General features: G+C 40.1%; 2 protein-coding genes across 9 annotated transcripts in view; one reads left to right on the forward strand and one right to left on the reverse strand.

Annotated features, from left to right (window-relative positions):
- PHTF2 (putative homeodomain transcription factor 2) overlaps window positions 1–15,492 on the reverse strand; it is a 153,023-nt gene extending 137,531 nt beyond the window's left edge. For 5 of the 8 annotated variants that reach the window (XM_030825905.1, XM_030825903.1, XM_003268194.2 and 2 more), the window contains exon 1: window positions 15,294–15,492. The gene's annotated coding sequence lies outside the window, so the exon portion shown is untranslated. Of the gene's footprint in view, window positions 1–15,181 lie in introns of all 8 variants that reach the window. The other 3 variants (XM_030825904.1, XM_030825902.1, XM_030825901.1) reach the window with 2 other exon arrangements.
- Window positions 15,493–15,683: 191 nt separating this feature from the next.
- Window positions 15,684–20,537, forward strand: TMEM60 (transmembrane protein 60). Its single transcript, XM_003268193.4, has 2 exons — window positions 15,684–16,010; window positions 19,842–20,537. Exon 2 carries the CDS (start codon window positions 19,892–19,894, stop codon window positions 20,291–20,293), a length of 402 nt encoding a protein of 133 aa, XP_003268241.1. The 5' UTR covers window positions 15,684–16,010; window positions 19,842–19,891; the 3' UTR covers window positions 20,294–20,537.
- Window positions 20,538–22,313: the final 1,776 nt, after the last annotated feature.

Genomic DNA, 22,313 nt, shown 5'->3' on the forward strand with positions numbered 1-22,313 from the left:
TTCAGCAATATAACACACAGAAGGTGCTCAATAAATACCTTTCTCTTCCCCCAAGGTGCTCATTAAATACAATACCTTTCTCTTCTCCCTTTCACAGTGCAAAACATTGCTATCTACTCCCACTTCTCCATATCCTCTCTTTAATCCAATCATCTTTTGCTCCCAATACTCCACTGAAAGCTCTCTTTGAGGACACCAGGGACTTCCAGTCGCTAAATGCAATGGTCAGGTCTCAGTTGCTTATCTTATTCAATCTACTGGTAGTATAAAGCACAGCTGATTATGTTCTCTTCTCCTGGAACACTTTATTCACTTAGCTTCTGGGAAACCACTCTCTTCAGTTTGTTCCTCTTTATTCACTTCTTCTCAGTTTCTTTGCTAGTTTTCCTCTTCTCCCTGAGCTCAGTTTTTGCACATCTCTATCTTCACACAGTCCCTTGGTGATCACATCTAATACCTTGGTTTAAATACCATGTATAAAATGTATATATCAGTGTAATTGGATTGTTTGTAACTCAAAGGATAAAATGCTTCAAGGCCTGGTTTAAAATTAAATAAATAAATAAATACCATGCATCTATAGATGACTACTGTATGACTACTATTAGATTATACCTATAACCTCACCTGTTCTTATATCCACTACATTAGAAAAAGTCAAACAAGTTTCCTTACTTGAGGACTTCTTAGAGCCTTTTAACACGTTACTCTGCATTATAAATATCCAATAGAAGACTATGTACACATTATTGGCCGGGCACGGTGGCTCACACCTGTAATCCCAGCACTTTGGGAGGCCAAGGCAGGCAGATTACAAGGTCAGGAGATCAAGACCATCCTGGCTAACACGGTGAAACCCCCATCTCTACTAAAAATACAAAAAATTAGCCGGGCGTGGTGGTGTGCACCTGTAGTCCCAGCTACTTGGGAGGCTGAGGCAGGAGAATGGTGTGAACCTGGGAGGTGGAGCTTGCAGTGAGCCGAGATTGTGCCACTGCACTCCAGCCTGGGTGACAGAGCAAGGCTCTGTCTCAAAAAAAAAAAAAAAAAAAGTAAAAAAAGAAGATTATGTACACATTATTTCTTACATTTATTTAGAACAGAATCCTTTCCTCGTGATGCATCTTGTGAAGCATACTACTGACTAAGCCACTAAATATAGCATACTTAGACATCTCTCAAGTACTTCTAACTTCTTACAGCACACACAAATTATGTAAAAATAAGCAAGCTTCTCCTGATTAGAGATAATAATTGGGTTTGAGGTATTCAAGTCATTTTACTGCATTAGAGGAAAACTTACCTCAAAATTTTCCTTATGCAGAGATAAATTTACATCTCTCTTAAAATACATCCATCTGTATTAATTATATACTCTAAGTGAACACAGAATAAATGTGTGTCATTTCTTCTGCCTCAAACAACTCAATATAACAAGCATATGTTGTCATTAATCTTTTTCCAGACTAAATGTTCTCAGCTCCTTCACCTGTTCTTCATATAACATGATTTCCAGGCCCCTCACCATCCAGGTTCTTTTTCTCATCAGATAAGATCTAAGTAATTCCTGGAATCCAGTTAGTCAACAAAATAATGTATTTGAAGAATGCAGAACATTGGAGCTATAATTTCTTGTGATAAGGATATGATCACTTGGTCATGTAGCCTACGCCTATATTCACTTTTTTATTTTTAGCAGCCATGACACTAGTTAATATTCTTTCTGAAAATAAAGGTGTGTTACACACACCCACACACATATATATACTCATCCATATACATACGTACTTTACGTCCACTGAGAGGGCCTAGAAACAATGACTCCTTAGTAGCAATAAGCACACCTAACACCTAGATCTCTAAATACCACTTCATAGTAAAAGAAATCAACACTGCTTAGAGAAATGTCTTATTCTAGGGCTGGCACAGAGATAGTACCAGATGATTGTGGAATATCTTGTTGGATCAGAAAGTAAGAAAATGCTCAAAGAATCACAGAGACATTGGCAAAACGATAAAACAAGAATCCATGAGTCCATACTGATATGAATAAATAAGTGAATAAAGAGGTAGAAGCTTTTATCACAGAAGTCAGCTAACAAATATAAAAGAAATTACAAAATTAGAAAAATCACCATTTGGCACCCATCTTGATAATAATGGATTCACACAAGAATCATCAATAGATGTTAAAATTAATGGGTAAGTTTGAGAGTAGTAGGATACTAACATAATTTAAAAGTATTTAGCCATGTTATGTATTAATTACAGAGAATAAAAGAGTTACTTTACCTTGTAGAATCCTTAACTAAATTATAAAAGTTATCATCACCAGTAACAGGAGAAATAACAGTATTTGCCTCCTCATATAATGCACTGGAAAGTACACAACATCATTTCTGTGGTATTCCTACCTAAAGTACATAACCCAGGGCCAGGCGCAGTGGCTCACGCCTATAATCCCAACACTTTAGGAGGCTGAGGCAGGTGGATCACTTGAGGTCAGGAGTTTGAGACCAGCCTGGCCAACATGGTGAAACCTGTATCTACTAAAAATACAAAAATTAGCTGGGCATGGCGGCGGGCGCCTGGTCCAGCTACTTGGGAGGCTGAGGCAGGAGAATCGCTTGAACCTAGGAAGTGGAGGTTGCAGTGAGCCAAGCTGGCGCCACTGCATTCCAGCCTGGGCCATAAGAGCGAAACTCTGTCTCAAAAATAAAAAATAAAAATAAAGTACATAACCCAAATCTAATTATGAGGAAAAATCAACCAATCTCAAATTGAAGGTCATTCGGCTGGGCGTGGTGGCTCATGCCTGTAATCCCAGAACTTTGGGAGGCCAAGGTGGGTGGATCACCTGAGGTCAGGAGTTCGAGACCAGCCTGGCTAACATGGCAAAACCCCGTCTCTACTAAAAATACAAATATTAGCCAGGTGCAGTGGTGCGTGCCTGTAGTCCCAACTACTTGGGAGGCTGAGGCAGGTGAATCACTTGAACCAGGGAGGCGGAAGTTGCAGAGAGCCAAGATTGTGCCACTGCACTCCAGCCTGGACGACAGAGCAAGACTTCGACTCAAAAAAAAAAAAAAAAAAAAATTGAAGGTCATTCTACAAAATAACTGGCCTCAACAGTTTTTAAAATGTCAATTTCATGAAATACAAACATAGGTTCAAGTGTTTCTGTGTAAAAGAAACTAGAGAGATGTGACAACTAAACACAGAACGTGATCCTGAATTTTCTTCTGCAATAAAGTACAGTATTGTGATAACTGGTAAAATGTGAGTATCTGTAGATTAGAAAACAGTACTATAAATGTTAACTTCCTGATTTTGATAATTGTACGGTCTTTATGAAGAAGAACAATCTTACATTTAGGAAATAAAAACTCAGTAGCAGTAAAGGAGCATCATGACTCAAGTGAGTCAGGAAAAAAGTAATACATATGTACATATATATATATATATATCGAGAAAGAAAATGATATAGCAAATATGGTGAAATGTTAAAATATAGGTAATCTGGGTGAAGGGTATACAGGAATTCTCTATTATCGTACTTTTTTAAAATCTAAAATTATGTCAAAATAAAAAGAACATAAATGATAAGCTTAACTCAATTTTAAAATACCTCCTTTATCATGTTAATTTCCTATATGCCAACTATTGACTTAATACACATACAACCTTCCTCTCATAATTTCATTTAGTGTGGTTGCAATGGAAAAGAAATACAGGGTGGGAATAAGAAAACTAGCCCGGTGCTTCAATTTTACCAATTCATATAATCTGCTTCCATCAGAAGAAAAGCTAAAGGTCATTCCAGTTGCCCATCATCAATGAAGAGACAGGTTAAGCCCATCTCAAGTCCATTTCACCTACAGAGATTTTCAACAGTCCTTAATATCTACTATGTCCAAGGTTAAGTTAAATTACCATTCAATATATGATCATAGTAGTATTTTCAATGTATCAAATATTTTCCAAAGACAATAAAAACTGAATTATTATACCCTTAAGGAAATAAACACTTCTCATTGATCTATTAATCTCCCTTAGAAATTATACAGACATATTTTGCACACATACACACACATACACATACACACAAAGTTTTGTTGTCAATAAGAATTGGATTTATGGCTGAGCCCGGTGGCTCATGCCTATAATCCCAGCACTTCAGGAGGCTGAGGTGGGTGGATCACCTGAGCTCAGGAGTTTGTGATGAGCCTGGCAAACATGGTGAAACCCCGTCTCTACTAAAAATACAAAAATTACCCAGGCATGTTGGCAGGTTCCTGTAATCCCAGCTATTTGGGAGGCTGAGGCAGGAGAATTGTTTGAAGCCAGGAGGCGGAGGTTGCAGTGAGCCAAGATCGCGCCACTGTACTCCAGCCTGGGTGACAAAGAGAGACTCCATCTCAAAAAAAAACAAAAACAAAAACAAAAAAAACAACGAACTGGGTTTATATAGGAAAATGCAATTATTTGCTTACCTTTTAACTCATCATACATGCCTACATTTCTTTCAAGGGAAACAGGAATGTTGACAATGAACCTAAACACATTCAGCCAATCAAACCTATAGTCTACTCTGGTTCTGGCTATACAATGCTTATGTATCCTAAACACAAATTTGGGATTTAAAAATAATAAAAATCAAAATGGTACTTTTTATATTTTCCATTTAAATTATTACTTCAAAACTCAATATACAAGAGTTCCCACTTCTAGACATGATGGGAGTAATGAGAACCAGATTATTCCTCTCCATTTAAAAACTAAAAAGTTAGAAAAAAAAGTGAAACATTTTCAGATATTGGGTAACTGATAGCACATCCCTGAAAGAGTGGAAACAAAAAGTGAGCTCTATGATTGTCCAAGTGTGCTGTCTGCAGTTTCCAGGATGCAGTGCTAGAAGGGGAAAACCAAAGCCCAGAGGTACCCCTACACCGAGAAGCCAGATTTGAGTATTCAGAGACACCAAGGCAGCTAGAATTCCTAGAGCCAAGTATCCAAAGAGGAGAGAGCTGCACAAAGAGAGTTCTGTAGCTCTGTAGAGGATTCCCCTTAAGTCTTCAGTTGAATATTGACTGGCATATGCAATGTAGGAAAAACTACCTGAAGCAAGGGAAAGAATCACCAAAAGGAGCAGGAAGACCAATTACAGCTTTAAACAACATAAAATACAAAATGTCTGGCATTCAAACAAAAATTAGCAGGCATATAAATAAACAGGAAAATATAATTCATGATGAGGAGACAGAATCAGACCCACAAATGACAAAGATGATAGGACTTGTAAACAAGGATACTGAAACATCTATTATTAAAAACATTGCTAAAAGAAATTAAAGACTCAAATAAATGAAAAGAAATCCCATGTTCATGGATTGAAAAACTTAATATTGTTAAAATTTCCATACTACCCAAAGCAATCTACAGATTCAGTGCAATCCCTATCAAAATCCCAAGAGCATTTTTGGCAGAAATAGAAAAACTCATACTAAAATACATATTGAATCTTAAGGGACCCCAAATAGCCAAAGCAATTTTTAAAAAGAACAACAAATTTGGAGGACTCACACTTCCTGATTTCAAAACATATTACAAAGCAGTAATCATAACAGTGTGATATTGGTATAAAGATAAATCAACAAATGTAATAAAGACCCTAGAAATAAACCCTCATGTATGTGGTCAAATAATCTTCAACAAGGGTACCAAGATCACTCAACAGGAAAAGAACAATCTCTTCAAAAAATGGTACTGGGAAAATGGGATGCAACAAAAAAATGAAGGTGGACCTTTATCTTATCTTACACCTTCTACAAAACTTAACTCAAAATGGATTAAACACCTAAACATAAGAAATAAAACTAAAAAACTCCTAGAAGAAAACACAGGAAAAAGCTTCATAACATCTGACTTGGCAATTATTTCTTGGCTGTAACACCAAAAGTATAGGCAACAAAAGCAAACATAGACAAATGGGACTATATCAAACTTAAAACTTTTTGTTCATCAAAAGACACAAAAGGCATATATTTTTCTCCCCTGCAGAATGGGAGAAAATATTTGCAAATCATAAATCTGGTAAGGGGTTGATATTCAGAATATATAGATGACTCCTACAACTCAGTAACAAAAAATCAAATAACCTGATTTAAAAATGGGCAAAGGATTTGAATGGGCATGTGCCCAACGATGATATACAAATGGCCAACTAGCACACAAAAAGATGCTCAACATCACTAATTATCAGAAAAGTACAAATCAATACCACAAGATATCACCTTACATCTATTAGGATGGCTATCATAAAAAAAAATAAATAAATATTGATGAAGATGTGGAAAAATTGGAGCCTTTGTGCATTGTTGGTGCAACTGTAAAATGGTACAAAAAGATTAAAAATAGAACTATCATATGATTCAGCAATCACATTTCCGTGTATATATCCAAAACAACTGGAAGCAGAGTCTCAAAGAGATATTTACACACTCATATTCATAGCAGCACTATTCACAATACGCAAGAGGTGGAAGCAGCCCAAATGTCCATCAATGGATGAACAAAACAGTACATACATATGATAGGATATTATCCAACCTTAAAAGGGGCAAATCTAAGAATCTTTAAAAAATTATATGTATATAAAATGTATGTGTGTTTAAATCTCTTTAAAAGAGAACTGACTAAAGCTAAAAGATCAACAATATTGTTTGGGATTTAAAATATACAGCATAAATAATAGCACAAAGTTTCAGAAAGAGGAAACAGAGTATACTGTTAAAAGGTTCTCATAAAATATATGAAGTAGTTTTTCTACTCAAAAGTAGACTGTGATAATGATGTATACTAGCTACTACAAACAAAACTACAAGAAAAAAGAGCTACAGGCAAGTCAAAAAAGGTTATAAAGTCATAAAAATACTCAAAGAATCCAAAAAAGGTAAAAAGAACAGATGAAACAAAAAACAAATAGCAAGATGATAGACTTAAACCCATATATCAATAATCACATTAAATATAAATGGTCTAAATTAAAAGGCAGAGATTAGGAAACTGGATTTTAAAAAGGAAGACCCAAGACCCAAAAGCAAGACCTATTTTTATGTGTATCTGTCAGAAACTCACTTAAATATAAACATAAAAAGGTAGAAAGTAAAAAGATGGAAAAAAATATCATGTTAACACTAATGAAAAGAAAGTTTGAATGGCTATACAAAGATTTCAGAGCAAAACATATTACTAGGATTAAAGAGGTCCATTTCACAATGATAATGGGATCCAATTGACCAAGTAATCATAACAATCATAAATATGCATGGACCTAGCAACAGAACTTCAAAATATATAATGCAAAAATTTAAAGAATCGCAAGTCCACATTTATAGAGATTCAATACCATTCTTTCAAAAATTGATAAAAGAAGTAGACAAATCAACAAGGATATATAGACGACTTGAACAATTCTATCAACCAACTTGACTTGACTTTTTTTTTTTTTGAGATGGAGTCACCCAGGCTAGAGTGCAATGGTGCAATCTCACTGCAACCTCCACCTCCCAGGTTCAAAGGATTCTTCTGCCTCAGCCTCCTGAGTAGCTAGGACTACAGGCACACACCACCATGCTCAGCTAATTTTTTGTATTTTTAGTAGAGATGAGGTTTCAACATGTTGGCCAGGCTGGTCTCGAACTCCTGATCTCAAATGATCTGCCTGCCTCGGCCTCCCAAAGTGCTGGGATTACAGGTGTGAGCCACTCCACCCAACCTTGATTGACATTTATAAATCACTCCATCCAATATTCTTTTCAAGTGTGAATGAATCGTTTGCCAAGGCAGACCATAATCTGGGCCATAAAATAAGTCTCAATAAATTAAAAATGATTCAAAACATACAATGTATGTCCTTTGACCAGAGCGAAATCAAGTTAGAACTAAGGAAAAAATATCTGAAAAATCCCCAAATATTTGGAAACTCATCTACATACTTCTAAATAACCAGTGGAGTCAAAGAAATCACAAAGGAATTTATCAAGGATTCTGAACTTGAATGAAAATGAAAACATATCAAAATTCGTGAGATGCAGTCAAAACACTACTTAGGGGAGAATTTTATAGAATTAAACACTCATTTTCCAGAAGAATAAGTGTTTCAAATTATGAGCTAAGCTTCCAACTGAAGATTCTAGCAAATCAAGAGCAAATAAAATGCAAAATAAACAGTAGAAACAAAAATAATAAAGATGAATAGAAACCAGTCAAATTGAGGATCGAAAATCAACACAGAAAACTAAAAACTGGTTCTTTGAGAGGATCAATAAAATAGATCAATAAACCTCTAGCCAGAAGAATAGGAGAGAAAAGAGAAAAGACATCAGAGTCAGAATGAGAGAAAGGACAGCACTATATGTCTTACAGATATTAAAAAGATTAATAAGAAAATGTCATGAATAACTTTATGCCAATGAATTTAACAACTTTAGATTAAACGAACAGATTCCTAGGAAAATACAAACTATCAATGCTAATTCAAGAAGAAATAAACCGAGTAAGTCTTTGTCTATTAAAGCAATTGAATTTGCAGTTAAAATCCTCCCCACAAAGAAAAACCCGAGCCTACTAAGCCTACATTTGCAAGTCACTTAGCATTGTCTGAAGTTTAAGATACACGGAAGGATCAAATATTTATTAATTATCATGTGCAGACACTAAGGATATAATTTTGATATCAGTATGTTGGTATTTCAGCAAAATTATTCTGAAGGAAGCTGTGGGAAGAATTGATTCATATAAGGCTAAATTAAAAGGAAATAAATGACAATAATTTGGGGACAATAATGAGGGTTTGAACTAAGTGCCAATGGTTGTTTTGTTTTTTCTTAATTGTGGGTGTTGGGACGAGGCATGATTGAAAGATAGATGTTAGTAGATAGAGGACCAGATGAAGTGATTGAATGGCAATTAAAGATATGGAGAGGAACAGAGTAAGGACACCACATGACTCTTGGCTTGAACGCTAAAAGAACCCTCATTAAGGCTGGGCATGGTGGCTCACGCCTGTAATCCCAGCTGTTTGGGAGGCCAAGGTGGGTGGATCACCTGAGGTCAGGAGTTCAAGCCCAGCCTGGCCAACATGGTGAAACCCCACCTCTATTAAAAATACAAAAATTAGCCGGGCATGGTGATGGGCACCTGTAATCCCAGCTACTCGTAAGGCTGACGCAGGAGAATTGCTTAAGCCCGGGAGAAGGAGGTTGCAGTGAGCCAAGATCGCACCATTGCACTCCAGCCTGGGCAACAAGAGCAAAACTCTGTATCAAACAAACAAAAAAAGACCCCTCATTAAGACAGAGACGCCAGGCGCGGTGGTTCACGCTTGTAATCCCAGCACTTTGGGAGGCCGAGGCGGGCGGATCACGAGGTCAGGAGATCCAGACCACGGTGAAACCCCGTCTCTACCAAAAATACAAAAAAATTAGCCGGGCGTGGTGGCGGGCGCCTGTAGTCCCAGCTACTCGGAGAGGCTGAGGCAGGAGAATGGCGTGAACCTGGGAGGTGGAGCTTGCAGTAAGCTGAGATTGCGCCACTGCACTCCAGCCTGGGCGACAGAGCGAGACTCCGTCTCAAAAAAAAAAAAAAAAAAAAAGACAGAGACTACAAGAGTAAAATAGATTTACGAACAAGAAGATAGGTTTATTTTTCCACAAATGATATATTCATACATTCGGCACCCAAAAGACACACAATAGACAATGGGATATACGGAATGAACACACAAGAAATCTGTGTAGATAAATCAGCTTGCTCTATCCCCCAGGATTACTTGCAATTAAAGCATTCCCATAACTATACAATTAATAGCTTTTTCTTGTCAAAGAATTTTAGAAATAAGTAAGAAAGTAGTTAAGAGATTTGAGAAAACAAGTTCCTCTCCCTATACACTTAATTCACAGCACTGAAATCCTACTTCATTTATTTTTTTTTATTTTTTATTTTTTTTGAGATGGAGTCTCGCTCTGTCACCCAGGCTGGAGTGCAGTGGCGCAATCTCGGCTCACTGCAAGCTCCGCCTCCCGGGTTTCCGTCATTCTCCTGCCTCAGCCTCTCCGAGTAGCTGGGACTACAGGCGCCCGCCACCACTCCCGGCTAATTTTTTTTTTTTGTACTTTTAGTAGAGACGGGGTTTCACTGTGGTCTCGATCTCCTGACCTCGTGATCCACCCGCCTCGGCCTCCCAAAGTGCTGGGATTACAAGCGTGAGCCACCGCGCCCGGCCTCATTTATTTTTTTCATTGTCATTTCGAATAGCAAAACCTTATTTATGCATGCCATCTGGTTTAATGAGTTTGATGTACTTTCTTCAGAAAAAAGTTGATAATGTGAAGCTCTCTTCTTATATTTTCCCTTCTTTTGTGTGGGTAAAATGATTATTCAACTCTGCCAGTTGAATCCTATTGCCTTTTAAGGTTTTATTTGCTTGTTTGCCATTTTCTGGCTTCTCTTATTCTATCTGGGAATTGTTATTTTAAAACCTACACACACACACACACACACACGCGCGCGCGCCTGTTCAACTTAGTCAAATAACTGCAACAACCACTTTTTGAGCTAGTTTTAGAAACCAAGAATATGTCAAGTGCTTTACATACATTATCTCATTTAATTCTTAAAATCTCACAAAGTAGGTAACTCCATTTAATGAATAAATAAAACTGAACCTCAAAAATATTACATAATGAGTCCAATCTCACACAACCAGTGATGGCAGTATCAGGACTTGAACCTAGGTCTATAGAGCACCAAAACTTGTGCCACCTAATTTTCATAAATTTTTTGGTATCTGTAACAAATCCTATACAAAAAAAGTACAAAAGTACTTTCATTCATGCAATAAATACGAGTGCCTACATGTCTTTAAAATTTCTGTAGACATACTTTTAACAGCCCCTTTCTTGTACTGTTTTTGCAACTGGAAAGCTGCATACTATGCACTTTTCCCTTTACTTCCTCTCATTAAATGTCAAATTTAATCATGTTATGATTATTATCAGGTAGTGGTTCAGCCACAGCTATTTCCTGCCCCAGTTCCTGTTCAGTACCCAGAATAAAATCCAGCATATTTTCATTCCTAGTGCTCTAAAACTACCTGTTCTAGGAAGCAGTCAGTTGTTCTCATCTGAAAACTCACTTCTATATTTTGTGTCACATTAGCAATTTTCATGAGACTAACAAGGTGGACTAAAAATGCAGTTTTCCTGAATGTCACTTAATATTTTCCACTTAGTCATATGATTCTGGTCATGAAATGATGTTTCAGATTTGTAAATTTAATGTATTTATGGTTCGGTATTAATCTGAGAAGAAGATAAAAGCATGAGACTTTCTCAGATTTTCAAGGGCAGTCCCAATTTAAAACACACTGGCCAGGCGTGGAGGCTCATATCTGTAATCCCAGGACTTTGGTAGGCCAAGGTGGGAAAATCACTTGAGGTCTCTAGCCTGGCCAACATAGCAAGACCCTGTATGTACAAAAAAATAAAAATTAAAACATTAGCTGGACACGGTGGTGCATGCCTGCAGGTCTAGCTACTCAGGAGGCTGAGGCAACAGGATTGCCTGAGCCTGGGAGTTCAAGGTTACAGTAATCGCACTGCTGTACTCCAACCTGGAAGACAGAATGAGACCCTGTCTCAAAATAAAAAAATTCTGTCCCACTATCATGTATCAAGTAGGGATTAAGAAAAGACAGTCAAAATATACGCAAAGGGGAGTTCACAATAATGACTCCATGTGGCTACAGACTAGGTAAAAGGGTTAAGGGATGGCAACCGTCACTTTGGAATTCTTCTTTGAGTCTTAATTTGAACTGGGAAAATAAGTATTGGATGGTAAATATTAAATAAACATGTAATAATGGACAAACTGCTGAGGTTTTCTTGTAATTTTAGTATCTAAGTATGCAATTTCCAATTATCAAAATTGAGTAGTACTCACTTTGCCCAACCACATTTATATACCATTATCATTTAAAGGTGGCCTTCACACATAGATTTTATACAAAGCTACAATTACTTACCATTCCCTCAACAATCCATATTTCTGTTCTGAGACTCTGCCTCTTCCTGTTTTGCATGGAATGCCCTCTTTCCCACCTACAAACACCACCTTCAGACCTTTAAGGCTTCAGTGGTAGCTCCCCTGAAACCCAACTAGTTCTCTCTCAAAATTATTTATTGTTTCTTTTTATTCACTGCTTTCCATGTGCCTGTACTTTACATATTTTATTTAAGGCTTAGTATCTCCTTGAAGTATTGTCCTTTCCATTAAACAGATAAGGAAACTGAGGCTAAAAGAGGTTTGGTATTATGTTCAAAGTCACAGAGCCTGATAGGAATTCAAATCCAGACTGTCTACACTTTAACTGAATTCTTGTCTCAAGAATTATTGGGACCACAAGCATTTTGGATTTCGGATTTTGTAATATTTGCATATACATAAAGAGATATCTTAGAGATGGGACCCAAGTCTAAACACAAAATTCATTTATGTTTCATTTACACCTTATACAAATAGCCCAAAGGTAATTTTATATAACATTTTAAAATAATTCTGTGCATGAAGCTAAGTTTTGACTGTTTTTTTGTTTTGTTTTGTTTTTGTTTTTGAGATGGTGTCTTGCTCTGTCACCCAGGCCGAGTGCAGTGGCATGATCTCGGCTCACTGCAACCTCCACCTCCTGGGTTCAAGCGATTCTCCTGTCTCAGCCTCCTGAGTAGCTGGGACTACAGGTGCATGCCACCACGCCCGGCTAATTTTTTTTGTATGTTTAGTAGAGACAGTTTCATCATATTGGTTAGGCTGGTCTTGAACTCCTGACCTCAGGTGATCCACCTGCCTTGGCCTCCCAAAGTGCTGGGATTACAGGCGTGAGCCACCGCGCCTGGCTTGACTGTAACCTGTCACATGAAGTCAAGTGTCTTGTGGCATCATCTTGGCACTCAAAAGGTTCCAGATTTTAGAGCATTTCAGATTTTCAGTTTACAGATGCTCAATCTGTATATATTGTATTATCGTCATTTGTTCAAATATCTATCTCTCCCATCAAATGAATGCTCTTCAAACACAGAGAAGGTGACTCCATCCCTTTATCTTCAGCAAAATCCAATAGTGCCTGTTATACAATGATCTCAAAGTGTTTCTGTGTACAATAGTGGGTTTAATTTATGGTTTTGCAGCATTATTTTCCATTGAGTAGTCTCCTACTATAAAGTCTCCAAGAAGCCAATTTTATTGTGGTAATAAAGTATAATGGCTTGGAATGTAGGCTTTGGAATCACACTGCTTAGGTGTGAATCTCACCTCTACTGACTCATTAGTGAAGAAATCTTGAATAAATTAGTTAAACTAAGACTTGGTTTGCTCATCTATAAAATGACAGTAATCAGTACCCATCTCACAGGACTAAAATGATTAAATAATATACAAGTAGTCCAACTATTTTCAAGTTTCATTTTTTTCCACATGACACCCTAAATTCTCTTCAGTTTAGTGAAGGTTTTTTTCATTACAAATTCCTTGCAATTTTGCATTAAATGGACCAGCCAAAAAAGGTTCATGGTTTAAAAATTGGGCGGGCCACCTTCTTCATTTTTAGGGCCAACTGTCCAGTGCCAGTTTGGGCTCAAAAAAAGTTTACTCTTGGAGGCTTGACTATGCAAGAGTGCCCCCACTGTATACTATACTTGTTTACTCACCACATTTTCATGCTCCACCAGAAAGTGGTCAAAATTGGAACACGAAAACTCTCCACCTCACAAACACCTAACTTAAAACTATCAGATGCATTCAGACAGCTAGTCTGTGTGGGAGGCAGGCTATTTCTGGAGCAAAAATATTTCCTGGAACCACTGTTTCTGGCCCCAGACATGGCTCATTCTCCGCAGACCTCCAGATTCCTCTCCTCTACGTTATGGAGGTGGAGCCACTACAACTGATAACAACGCATATCCATTTCCTTCTCTTAAAATTTGCAGTCCATACACCATATCAAAGTTAGGATTTCAAATGTTATACTGTTTCGTGGCTCTTTAGGCTAAAGTGCGCAGTTTCCAGACTCTCAGAATTCCCCTTCCAATATTAAAAATAAGGTGAAAAAAGCCCAGTTTTAAAGAAAATAAACTTTACAAAAATACCTGAAAACAAGATCAAATACTAAGTCTCTTGCCAAAGTCTTGGAGGAAAAAAAAATGAAAGAAACGTTTAAAAATGGCAAAAGCTAACCAAAAACCGTAAGATTAAAGTATCATCACACCTAAAAAGTAGTCTCAAAGCAAGGAGGATATACTATTAACAAAGAAAGCAACCGAAAACTACAAAATACTTAACAGTCACCATGAATTTCAAAATTACTTGGCATGTAAAGTACACACTGAGATTAATAAATTGTTCCAGATTCTGCACTGCCCAGGTTAGTATAAGGCAGTTCCTTGTTTTTGCCACGCTAAAAATAAAAAGGGTGACAGATTAGTGACAGAATGATCCCTGAAGTTACACAAGGAGGTGCTGAGTTAGAAAGCCATGACTGGGACAAAACCAGAATGCTGGCTGTCAACACTGGGCAGATAAAAATAAGAAAAGCTGAAGCATGCTGATGGAGCACGGTATTGTTTCCAGACGGGAACTATCCCTTAAGGCCCATGCCTAGCATCTCAGCACCCGCTCGGCCGTGTTGGGATCAGAAAACTCGACTGCCGCCTGCTCAGAGGGGGGCAGGGCAGCGACCCTCCTTCCACCTCCTCCAGCGCGCGAGCCGCCGCCCCCTCCCGAGCCCGCTCCTCCGGCCGCTAGCTGACGTCTCCCCGCCCGCCGGGCTAGCCACCCGAGACCCCTGAACGCCCTTCCAGGACCCGACGACCCCTCAGCACAGCGCCAAGGGAAGGAAGCAAAGGACAGGGGCCTGGGAGCGGGGCCCGAGGGGCGGGTGGCGTGCTGGGCTTCGGCCCGTCACCATCAAGGCTTGAGAACCGCGCGAGCTCGGGAGGAAGGCGGCTGAGCCTCCGCCACTGGCCGACTGATGAGAGGGGATCGCGGCTGACCCCGGCCCTCAGGTACGGGAGACTGCCGGGAAAGTCGCCGGCGGCGGAGGGCGACGCGTTGGCCCCGCAGCCCCCACCTCCATCCCGACGACCGCTCTCCTCCCTCGTCCCGATCCATCCTCGAAATTCTGTCAGAACTCGACGACCTCCACACTGCCCACCCGAGCGCGGAGGTGATGCCGCTCTTACCGTAGGAGCGGGCGCCGCGCCGCTAGGAGGCGGCTGAGGTGCGCGCGGGAGACTCCGAAGCTAGCGCCGCCGCCGACAGAGCCCAAGGAGCCACAACGAGGCTAGCGGCGGGCGCGCTGCCTCCAGAGCGTTGCCCCACCCACTCTCCCGCAGGATTTTGCGCCGGAGCCTGCAGTCACTGCGCGCGGGCAGGGAGGATGGGAGGAGGGGCGGGGCGTCCCGAGAGGGCGGAGCTGAGCGCCGGCTGCTTGATTAACATCTGTGGGCCCAATGGGAGCACGGAAACTCCAGGCTGATCTTGGACTGACTTCCCTACTAACCCGTGACAGTAGAGAGGCGGGACCAATGGGTCTTTTTATTGCCGCCTTTCTGTCGAACTCGAAAGTAAGGAAAGGTCGGTTGGTATGCACTGGCGGACAAATGGTCCAATTACCGCGGAAAAGGGACCTCTGAATCCAGATTGGCGTCCTCTCTACCTATAGGGTAGGCTCAGGGGCGGTGAGAACCAGCCCCGGATGTGGGCGCGGCACTGAGGTAGAACTGAGAGATCCTCTACCGCAGTCGTTTGAGGAGGCGGAACTGAAGTTTTTTCTTAATTATCATGTGACGGGTTCTGGATTTAATGGGGGGAAAAGGGCGGAAAAGGACAAGGATCCAAACTGGCGAATTTCCTGATCTTCGCGTCCCTCTCCGCTCTCCGGCCGGCGGCGCTGCCAGGTGAGTCTGGGGCTCTGCCCTAGCCCGCACCGTACGCCGGCGCTGATTTCCTGATGCTACCGTGGGCTGTGCGGCCGACCCTCAACCCATCACACAGCCAGCCCCAAACGCGCACACGCCTGCTTGGCTCCAGGGCTTCTGTGCGCATCCAGCAGGAACCGTGTTAAACTCCTGCATGTGCTGGGTCCACAGCCCATGAAAGGGGAGCGTCCGGGTGGGGTGCCGCGAGCCGACTGTCGGTGTTTTCAGAAGGGCAAGTATAGTTTAGGAGCGTCCTGAAGTTCCAGGGGCAAGTAGGCCCCCAGATGAGCTAAGTTGTAAGCAGAACGCTGTTCCTTTGGCCAAGGCTGTTGCTGCACGGGCTTTTCAAAAGCGACTCATTATGAAGAAGAATAAATATGTGGGCTCATGAAGCAAAATTATCTTTGGGATGAGGCAGGTTCACTTGGTAGACTACTGGCAGTAGCGAGAGAAGGGAAATGGGGGCTGATACCCAGCCGCGGGCTATGTGGGTGGGGCTCCATATATGTCCATACAGGGGTAACTCCGAAGGTTTTAAAAATGAGTAAGGAATCGTTAACAAATATTTAACTGTCTTCCTAGTGCCAGAAATAACCACCTTAAATGGGAAACATTTTAGTTGAGCACATTTTTTTGAGTACGCACCTCCCCCTCTCCTGTGGAGAGAATAGTAGGAAACATAACGACTGCTCAAATTGATGAAGACGTAAATGTAAAACTGGGATCGTATGTCATCGTTGTAGCTCAGCATACAAGCGTACAATCCTTCAGTCGTCATTTAAGTATCAGCAGTGCTTCCCCATTGAGGGTATTTCCGTGCAAGAACATAACAGAATTTTGTTGCATCCCACATTATAAATCTTGTAGGCACAATAAGATTGTTACTTGCATCCTTTCACCTCCAGCCCTAAAGCACCTGTGGTAAGTGCAGCCAAATGTAGTAAGAAAAAGATGAAGCTTGTCTTATCCGATGGCAGATGGAACAGTTAGGTTTAAGCAAGTGTATAATCATAAACTGTTTTTCAGAGGTTCACAAAAACGGCCAGATAGATTGGAGGTGGGGATTGTGCAATTTACGGGATGAAATCCGTCCATGGTTATTAATCAACACACGCCCCTCCAACTCTGCTTCCAAATTCAGTCCCACATCCCACTATATGGCAGCCTCTGGCCGGGAAAGGAAACCAACACAGAAAAATGCCTCCTGAGGAGCAAAATTACTGCAGTATGAAGCCTCTGCCAATTAAGTAAACAAGTTTCAGTGCCACTAGATGGGTATAAGGGAAAAGAGGTGAGTTAGGAGACTCATACTTAACTGTTGAAATAGAACAGATGTGTCCTCTTGCACTGTGATAGCCACCCACTATTTAAAGTAGTATAGATGTTGCACAGTACTTCAAAGTTAGTTCTAAAATATAATTGAGCATGCTAATCTAGGGTATTTGGCTCAATTAGCCAGTTTCTTCACCTTTTCCCTTTTATCTTCCTGCATCTTTCCTCCTACCACGCATGCTTTTGTTCCTATCCGTAGCACCTTCTGATCTTTTTCCATCAAGTATCCTCTCTCATCTTCAGTGTCATTCCCCATTGGCTTATTTCTGTTTATAGTCATAAATTCTTCCTTTCCTGAAAATTTCTTCTTTCAGTTTCATATACCCTATCTTTCATTTTCTCTTCTCCAAATGCCTCAAAGGAATAAAATGTTCTCAATTGTTTCCATTTCTTGGTCTTCTCTTAACTCCTTACCCAACTGCATGCAGTCTGGCTTCTGATTTCCCATTCTACTTATCCTTTTTCCAAGTGGTCATAAAGGTGGGTATAAAAAACTTGAGTAAGTAGAGGAACATATCATAAACCTATATGTGAAGATTAAATATAATAAATGCTATCCCAAGCTAAGTTTTATGCATTCATAATCAAAATCCTAGGTTTTTAAGAATCAACTTAGCAAATTTAGCATTGAAAAATTGTAAGGGCAAAATAGAAAATATTCTAGAAAAGAGGCCGGCGTGATAGCTCAAACCTGTAATCCCAACACTTTGGGAGGCTGAGGCGGGTGGATCACTTGAGGTCACGAGTTCGAGATCAGCCTGGCCAACATGGTGAAACCCCATCTCTACTAAAAATACAAAAATTAGCTGGGCGTGGTGGCACACACTTGTAATCCCAGCTACTTGGGAAACTGAACCCGAGAGGCAGAGGCTGCAGTGACCTGAGATCGTGCCACTGCACTCCAGCCTGAGTGACAGAGTGAGACTCCGTCTCAAAAAAAAAAAAAAATTCTAGAAAAGAGAACAATGAGTAGATACTAGGCCTTCCAGATATTAATACATTCCTAGAGCAACACTAAGTCATATAGTATTAGTGCAAAAGAGAAACATAGATCAGTGAGGCAGAATAGTGATATAAGAAATAGCCCCCAAAATTTAGCATCTAATAATCACAAAACATCAAAAGTTTATTAGGTGGTCCTGATTATTGAATGAATAACAAGTAGTTTAAAAAATATATATATATATATATACACCACCCATCAGTGAGAGTATTGTTAAAAGGAAAAAAACTATTATACCAAGAAAGATAATTGTAAGAATTTTTATGAGAAAATAAGTGAGAATTTAAGAATATGTTTCAAATTATATGAAAATCCAGTGTTATCAGTGCCTTTTATATTATATAGCCCAACAACCTCTTTACAATCTTTTTTTTTTTTAGACAGTGGTCTCACTCCCATCGCCCAGGTTGGAGTGCAGTGTGCAACATGGCTCACTGCAGCCTCGACTTCCCGGGTTCAGGTGATTCTCCCACTTCAGCCTCGTGAGTAGCAGGGAATACAGGCACGTGCTACTGCACCTAAATTTTTTGTATTTTTAGTAGAGACGGGGTTTCGCCATGTTGCCCAGATTAGTCTTGAACTCCTGGGCTCAAGAGATGCACCTGCCTTGGACTCCCAAAGTGTTGGGACTGTGGGTGTGAGCCACTGCGCCCAGCCACTAAAATATTAATTCTACTTTATATTCTTGTGATTTTTATTAACCATTCCCTCCTTTTATTGATGGATTGATTGATTGAGACAGGATCTCACTCTGTTGCCCAGGCTGGAGTGTAGTGGCATGATCTCACGGGTCACTCACTACGGCCTCGACCTCCTGGACTCAAGCAATCCTCCCACTTTAGCCTCTCAGTAGCTGCGACTACAAGGTGCATACCACCACACCTTGCCAATTTTTTTATTTTTTGTAGAGACAGGCTTTCACTCTGTTGCCCTGGCTGGTCTGGAGCTCTTGGGCTCAAGTGATACGCCCGCCTTCTCCTCCCCAAATACTGGGATTACTGGCGTGAGCCACGCACCCTTCCCATTCCCTTCTTTTAAAACTCTCTCTCTTCTCAGCTTGATACCCACCTTTCCCTTTTTCACTACTTTGAATGCTTTTTTCTTTGTACCCCTTGAAATTGAATGAGAAATTACAGATTTGCAAATGTATAGGAAGATTAAGAACATCTTTGAGGTGCAGGAATAAAGTTGTAAGTGCCTGGACTCGAGTGATAGCACTGAAAAGGAATCACCTGACATTTTGACTAGAGCTTATACAGTAGATATACTAAAAATTGTATTTTGTCATGGGCTGTAAGGAATGGTGGATATAATGTCAATGATCACTAAGTTTTAGAGGATTTGAAAGGAAGAATAGTAGAATGTTTTCAAAATTAGGAAGTCAGTTGGGAAAGAACCAGTTTTGTTCACTAGGAATGGAAGTGATACTTTTTTTCTGGTATCAAAACAATCTTGACTTTTTCTCCTTCTCTTAGGGTATATTTCCTTTTTTCCGATCCTGCAACAGCCTCTTTAAACTGTTTAAATGAGAATGTCCTTGGCTCAGAGAGTACTACTCACCTGGCTTTTCACATTACTCTTCTTGATCATGTTGGTGTTGAAACTGGATGAGAAAGCACCTTGGAACTGGTTCCTCATATTTATTCCAGTCTGGATATTTGATACTATCCTTCTTGTCATGCTGATTGTGAAAATGGCTGGGCGGTGTAAGTCTGGCTTTGACCCTCGACATGGATCACACAATATTAAAAAAAAAGCCTGGTACCTCATTGCAATGTTACTTAAATTAGCCTTCTGCCTCGCACTCTGTGCTAAACTGGAACAGTTTACTACCATGAATCTATCCTATGTCTTCATTCCTTTATGGGCCTTGCTGGCTGGGGCTTTAACAGAACTCGGATATAACGTCTTTTTTGTGAGAGACTGACTTCTAAGTACGTCATCTCCTTTCTATTGCTGTTCAACAAGTTACCATTAAAGTGTTGTGAATCTTTCAAGCTTCAAGAATACCAGAGAACTGAGGGAAAATACCAAATGTAGTTTTGTACTACTTTCATAAAACAGGATTGGTGAATCACGGACTTCTAGTCAACCTACAGCTTAATTATTCACTATTTGAGTTATTGAGATTCATATTATCTCTATGTAAATAAAGTTTGTTTTGGACCTCATTTTTCTACATGACTCTTTAATAATCTGTTGTATGTGGTCAATATCTAAAGTAACTAAATATAAAACCTTTAACCTACATGTTTGGGCCAGGCGAGGTGGCTCACGCCTGTAATCCCAGCACTTTGGGAGGCTGAGGCGGGTGGATCACTTGAGGTCAGGAGTTCAGGACCAGCCTGGCCAACATGGTGAAACCCTGTCTCTACTAAAAGTACAAAAATTAGCCAGGCATGGTGGCGGGCACCTGTAATCCCAGCTACTTGAGAGGCTGAGACAGGAGAATCACTTGAACCCGGGAGGTGGAGGTTGCAGTGAGCCGAAATCACACCACTGCACTCCAGCCGGGGCAATAGGGCTAGCCTCCATCTCAAAAACAAAACAAAACCTACATGTTTGAATAGAAGTTTAATATACCATGGCTGTATTACGACCAAAGTAAATGGCCATTTGTGTTTCTAAATTATGAAGGAAAAAAAACCTGAAACAGGGATGCCACTTCGTATTTACATTTAGAAAGAATCTGAGTTTGACGGACTTTTATCTAGGCTAAATTCACTATTACCTCTACCTTCTGGTTGGGACAAATTCAGAGGTGACATGTTAAAACAGAGCAGAAAAGCCAGGCGCAGTGGCTCACGCCTGTAATTCCAGCCTTTTGGGAGGCCAAGGCAGGCAAATCACAAGGTCAAAAGATCAAGACCATCCTGGCCAACATGGTGAAACCCCATCTCTACTAAAAATACAAAAATTAGCTGGGTATGGTGGCGGGCGCCTGTAGTCCCAGCTACTCAGGAGGCTGAGGCAGGAGAATCGCTTGAACCCCAGAGGCGGAGGTTGCAATGAGCTCACACCACTGCACTCCAGCCTGGCGAAAGCGTGAGACTCCATGTCAAAAAAAAGAAAAACAACAAACAGCAGAAGCTTGCCACTTCCTAAAGTTAGGGAGACCCTATAATCCTGATTCTGTCAGGACAGGCCCAGTTTATATACCTATTGTCCTGAGGTCTCAAGGAATTAGTGCCCCCTCACAAAATTTCTCTGTAAAGGGCTGCTCGGTAAATATTTAGGCTTTTAGGTGATGTGGTTTCTTTTGCAACTACTGAACTCAGTCTTTATGGCAGAGAAAGCAGCCACAGACCATGGCTATATCCCAATAAAACCTTACTTATGGACATGAAATTTAAATTTCAAATGATTTGCACATCACAAAATATTTTTACTTTTGTTTCAACCATTTCATGGCATAAAAACCATTCTTGTCTCACACACCATAGAAAAACTGGTGGTGGGTTAGATATGGCCGACAGGAGGTAATTTGCTGACCCCTGTGCTAGGCAATAAAAGCATAATGGAATTCTGTATGAGATGTTAAGAGAAAAGGTAGAACAGGTTTTTTGCTCCCCCAAACAGTTCTACAAGGAAGGAAGAGAGAAATTAAGAATTGTATGTAAACTGCAACACAATAATCAACCTGTTTACACAAGGGTCAATGAATTTTAACAGCATCTGAAGGATTCCCAGAAAGTAGAACTGCCGCACTAAATAAACACTTGAAGCAGCACAATAAATTATCATGGATATGTGCCTCAATACACACATCAGTGTGTTACATTAAAACATTACGTAATGAAAGACATTAAAGATAGAAATTGTGCTTACAGGTAGAAAAATCAAAACAAATGGACTAATATGTTAACAACTAATATTGTACAAAAATACCTTCCTAGGTTTTAGTTATAGGATTCTTCCTTTGTATTACAGAGATATTTACCAATGAC

This window comes from Nomascus leucogenys, chromosome 13 (assembly GCF_006542625.1).
Source record: "Nomascus leucogenys isolate Asia chromosome 13, Asia_NLE_v1, whole genome shotgun sequence".
NCBI classification, from domain to species: Eukaryota; Metazoa; Chordata; class Mammalia; order Primates; family Hylobatidae; genus Nomascus; species Nomascus leucogenys.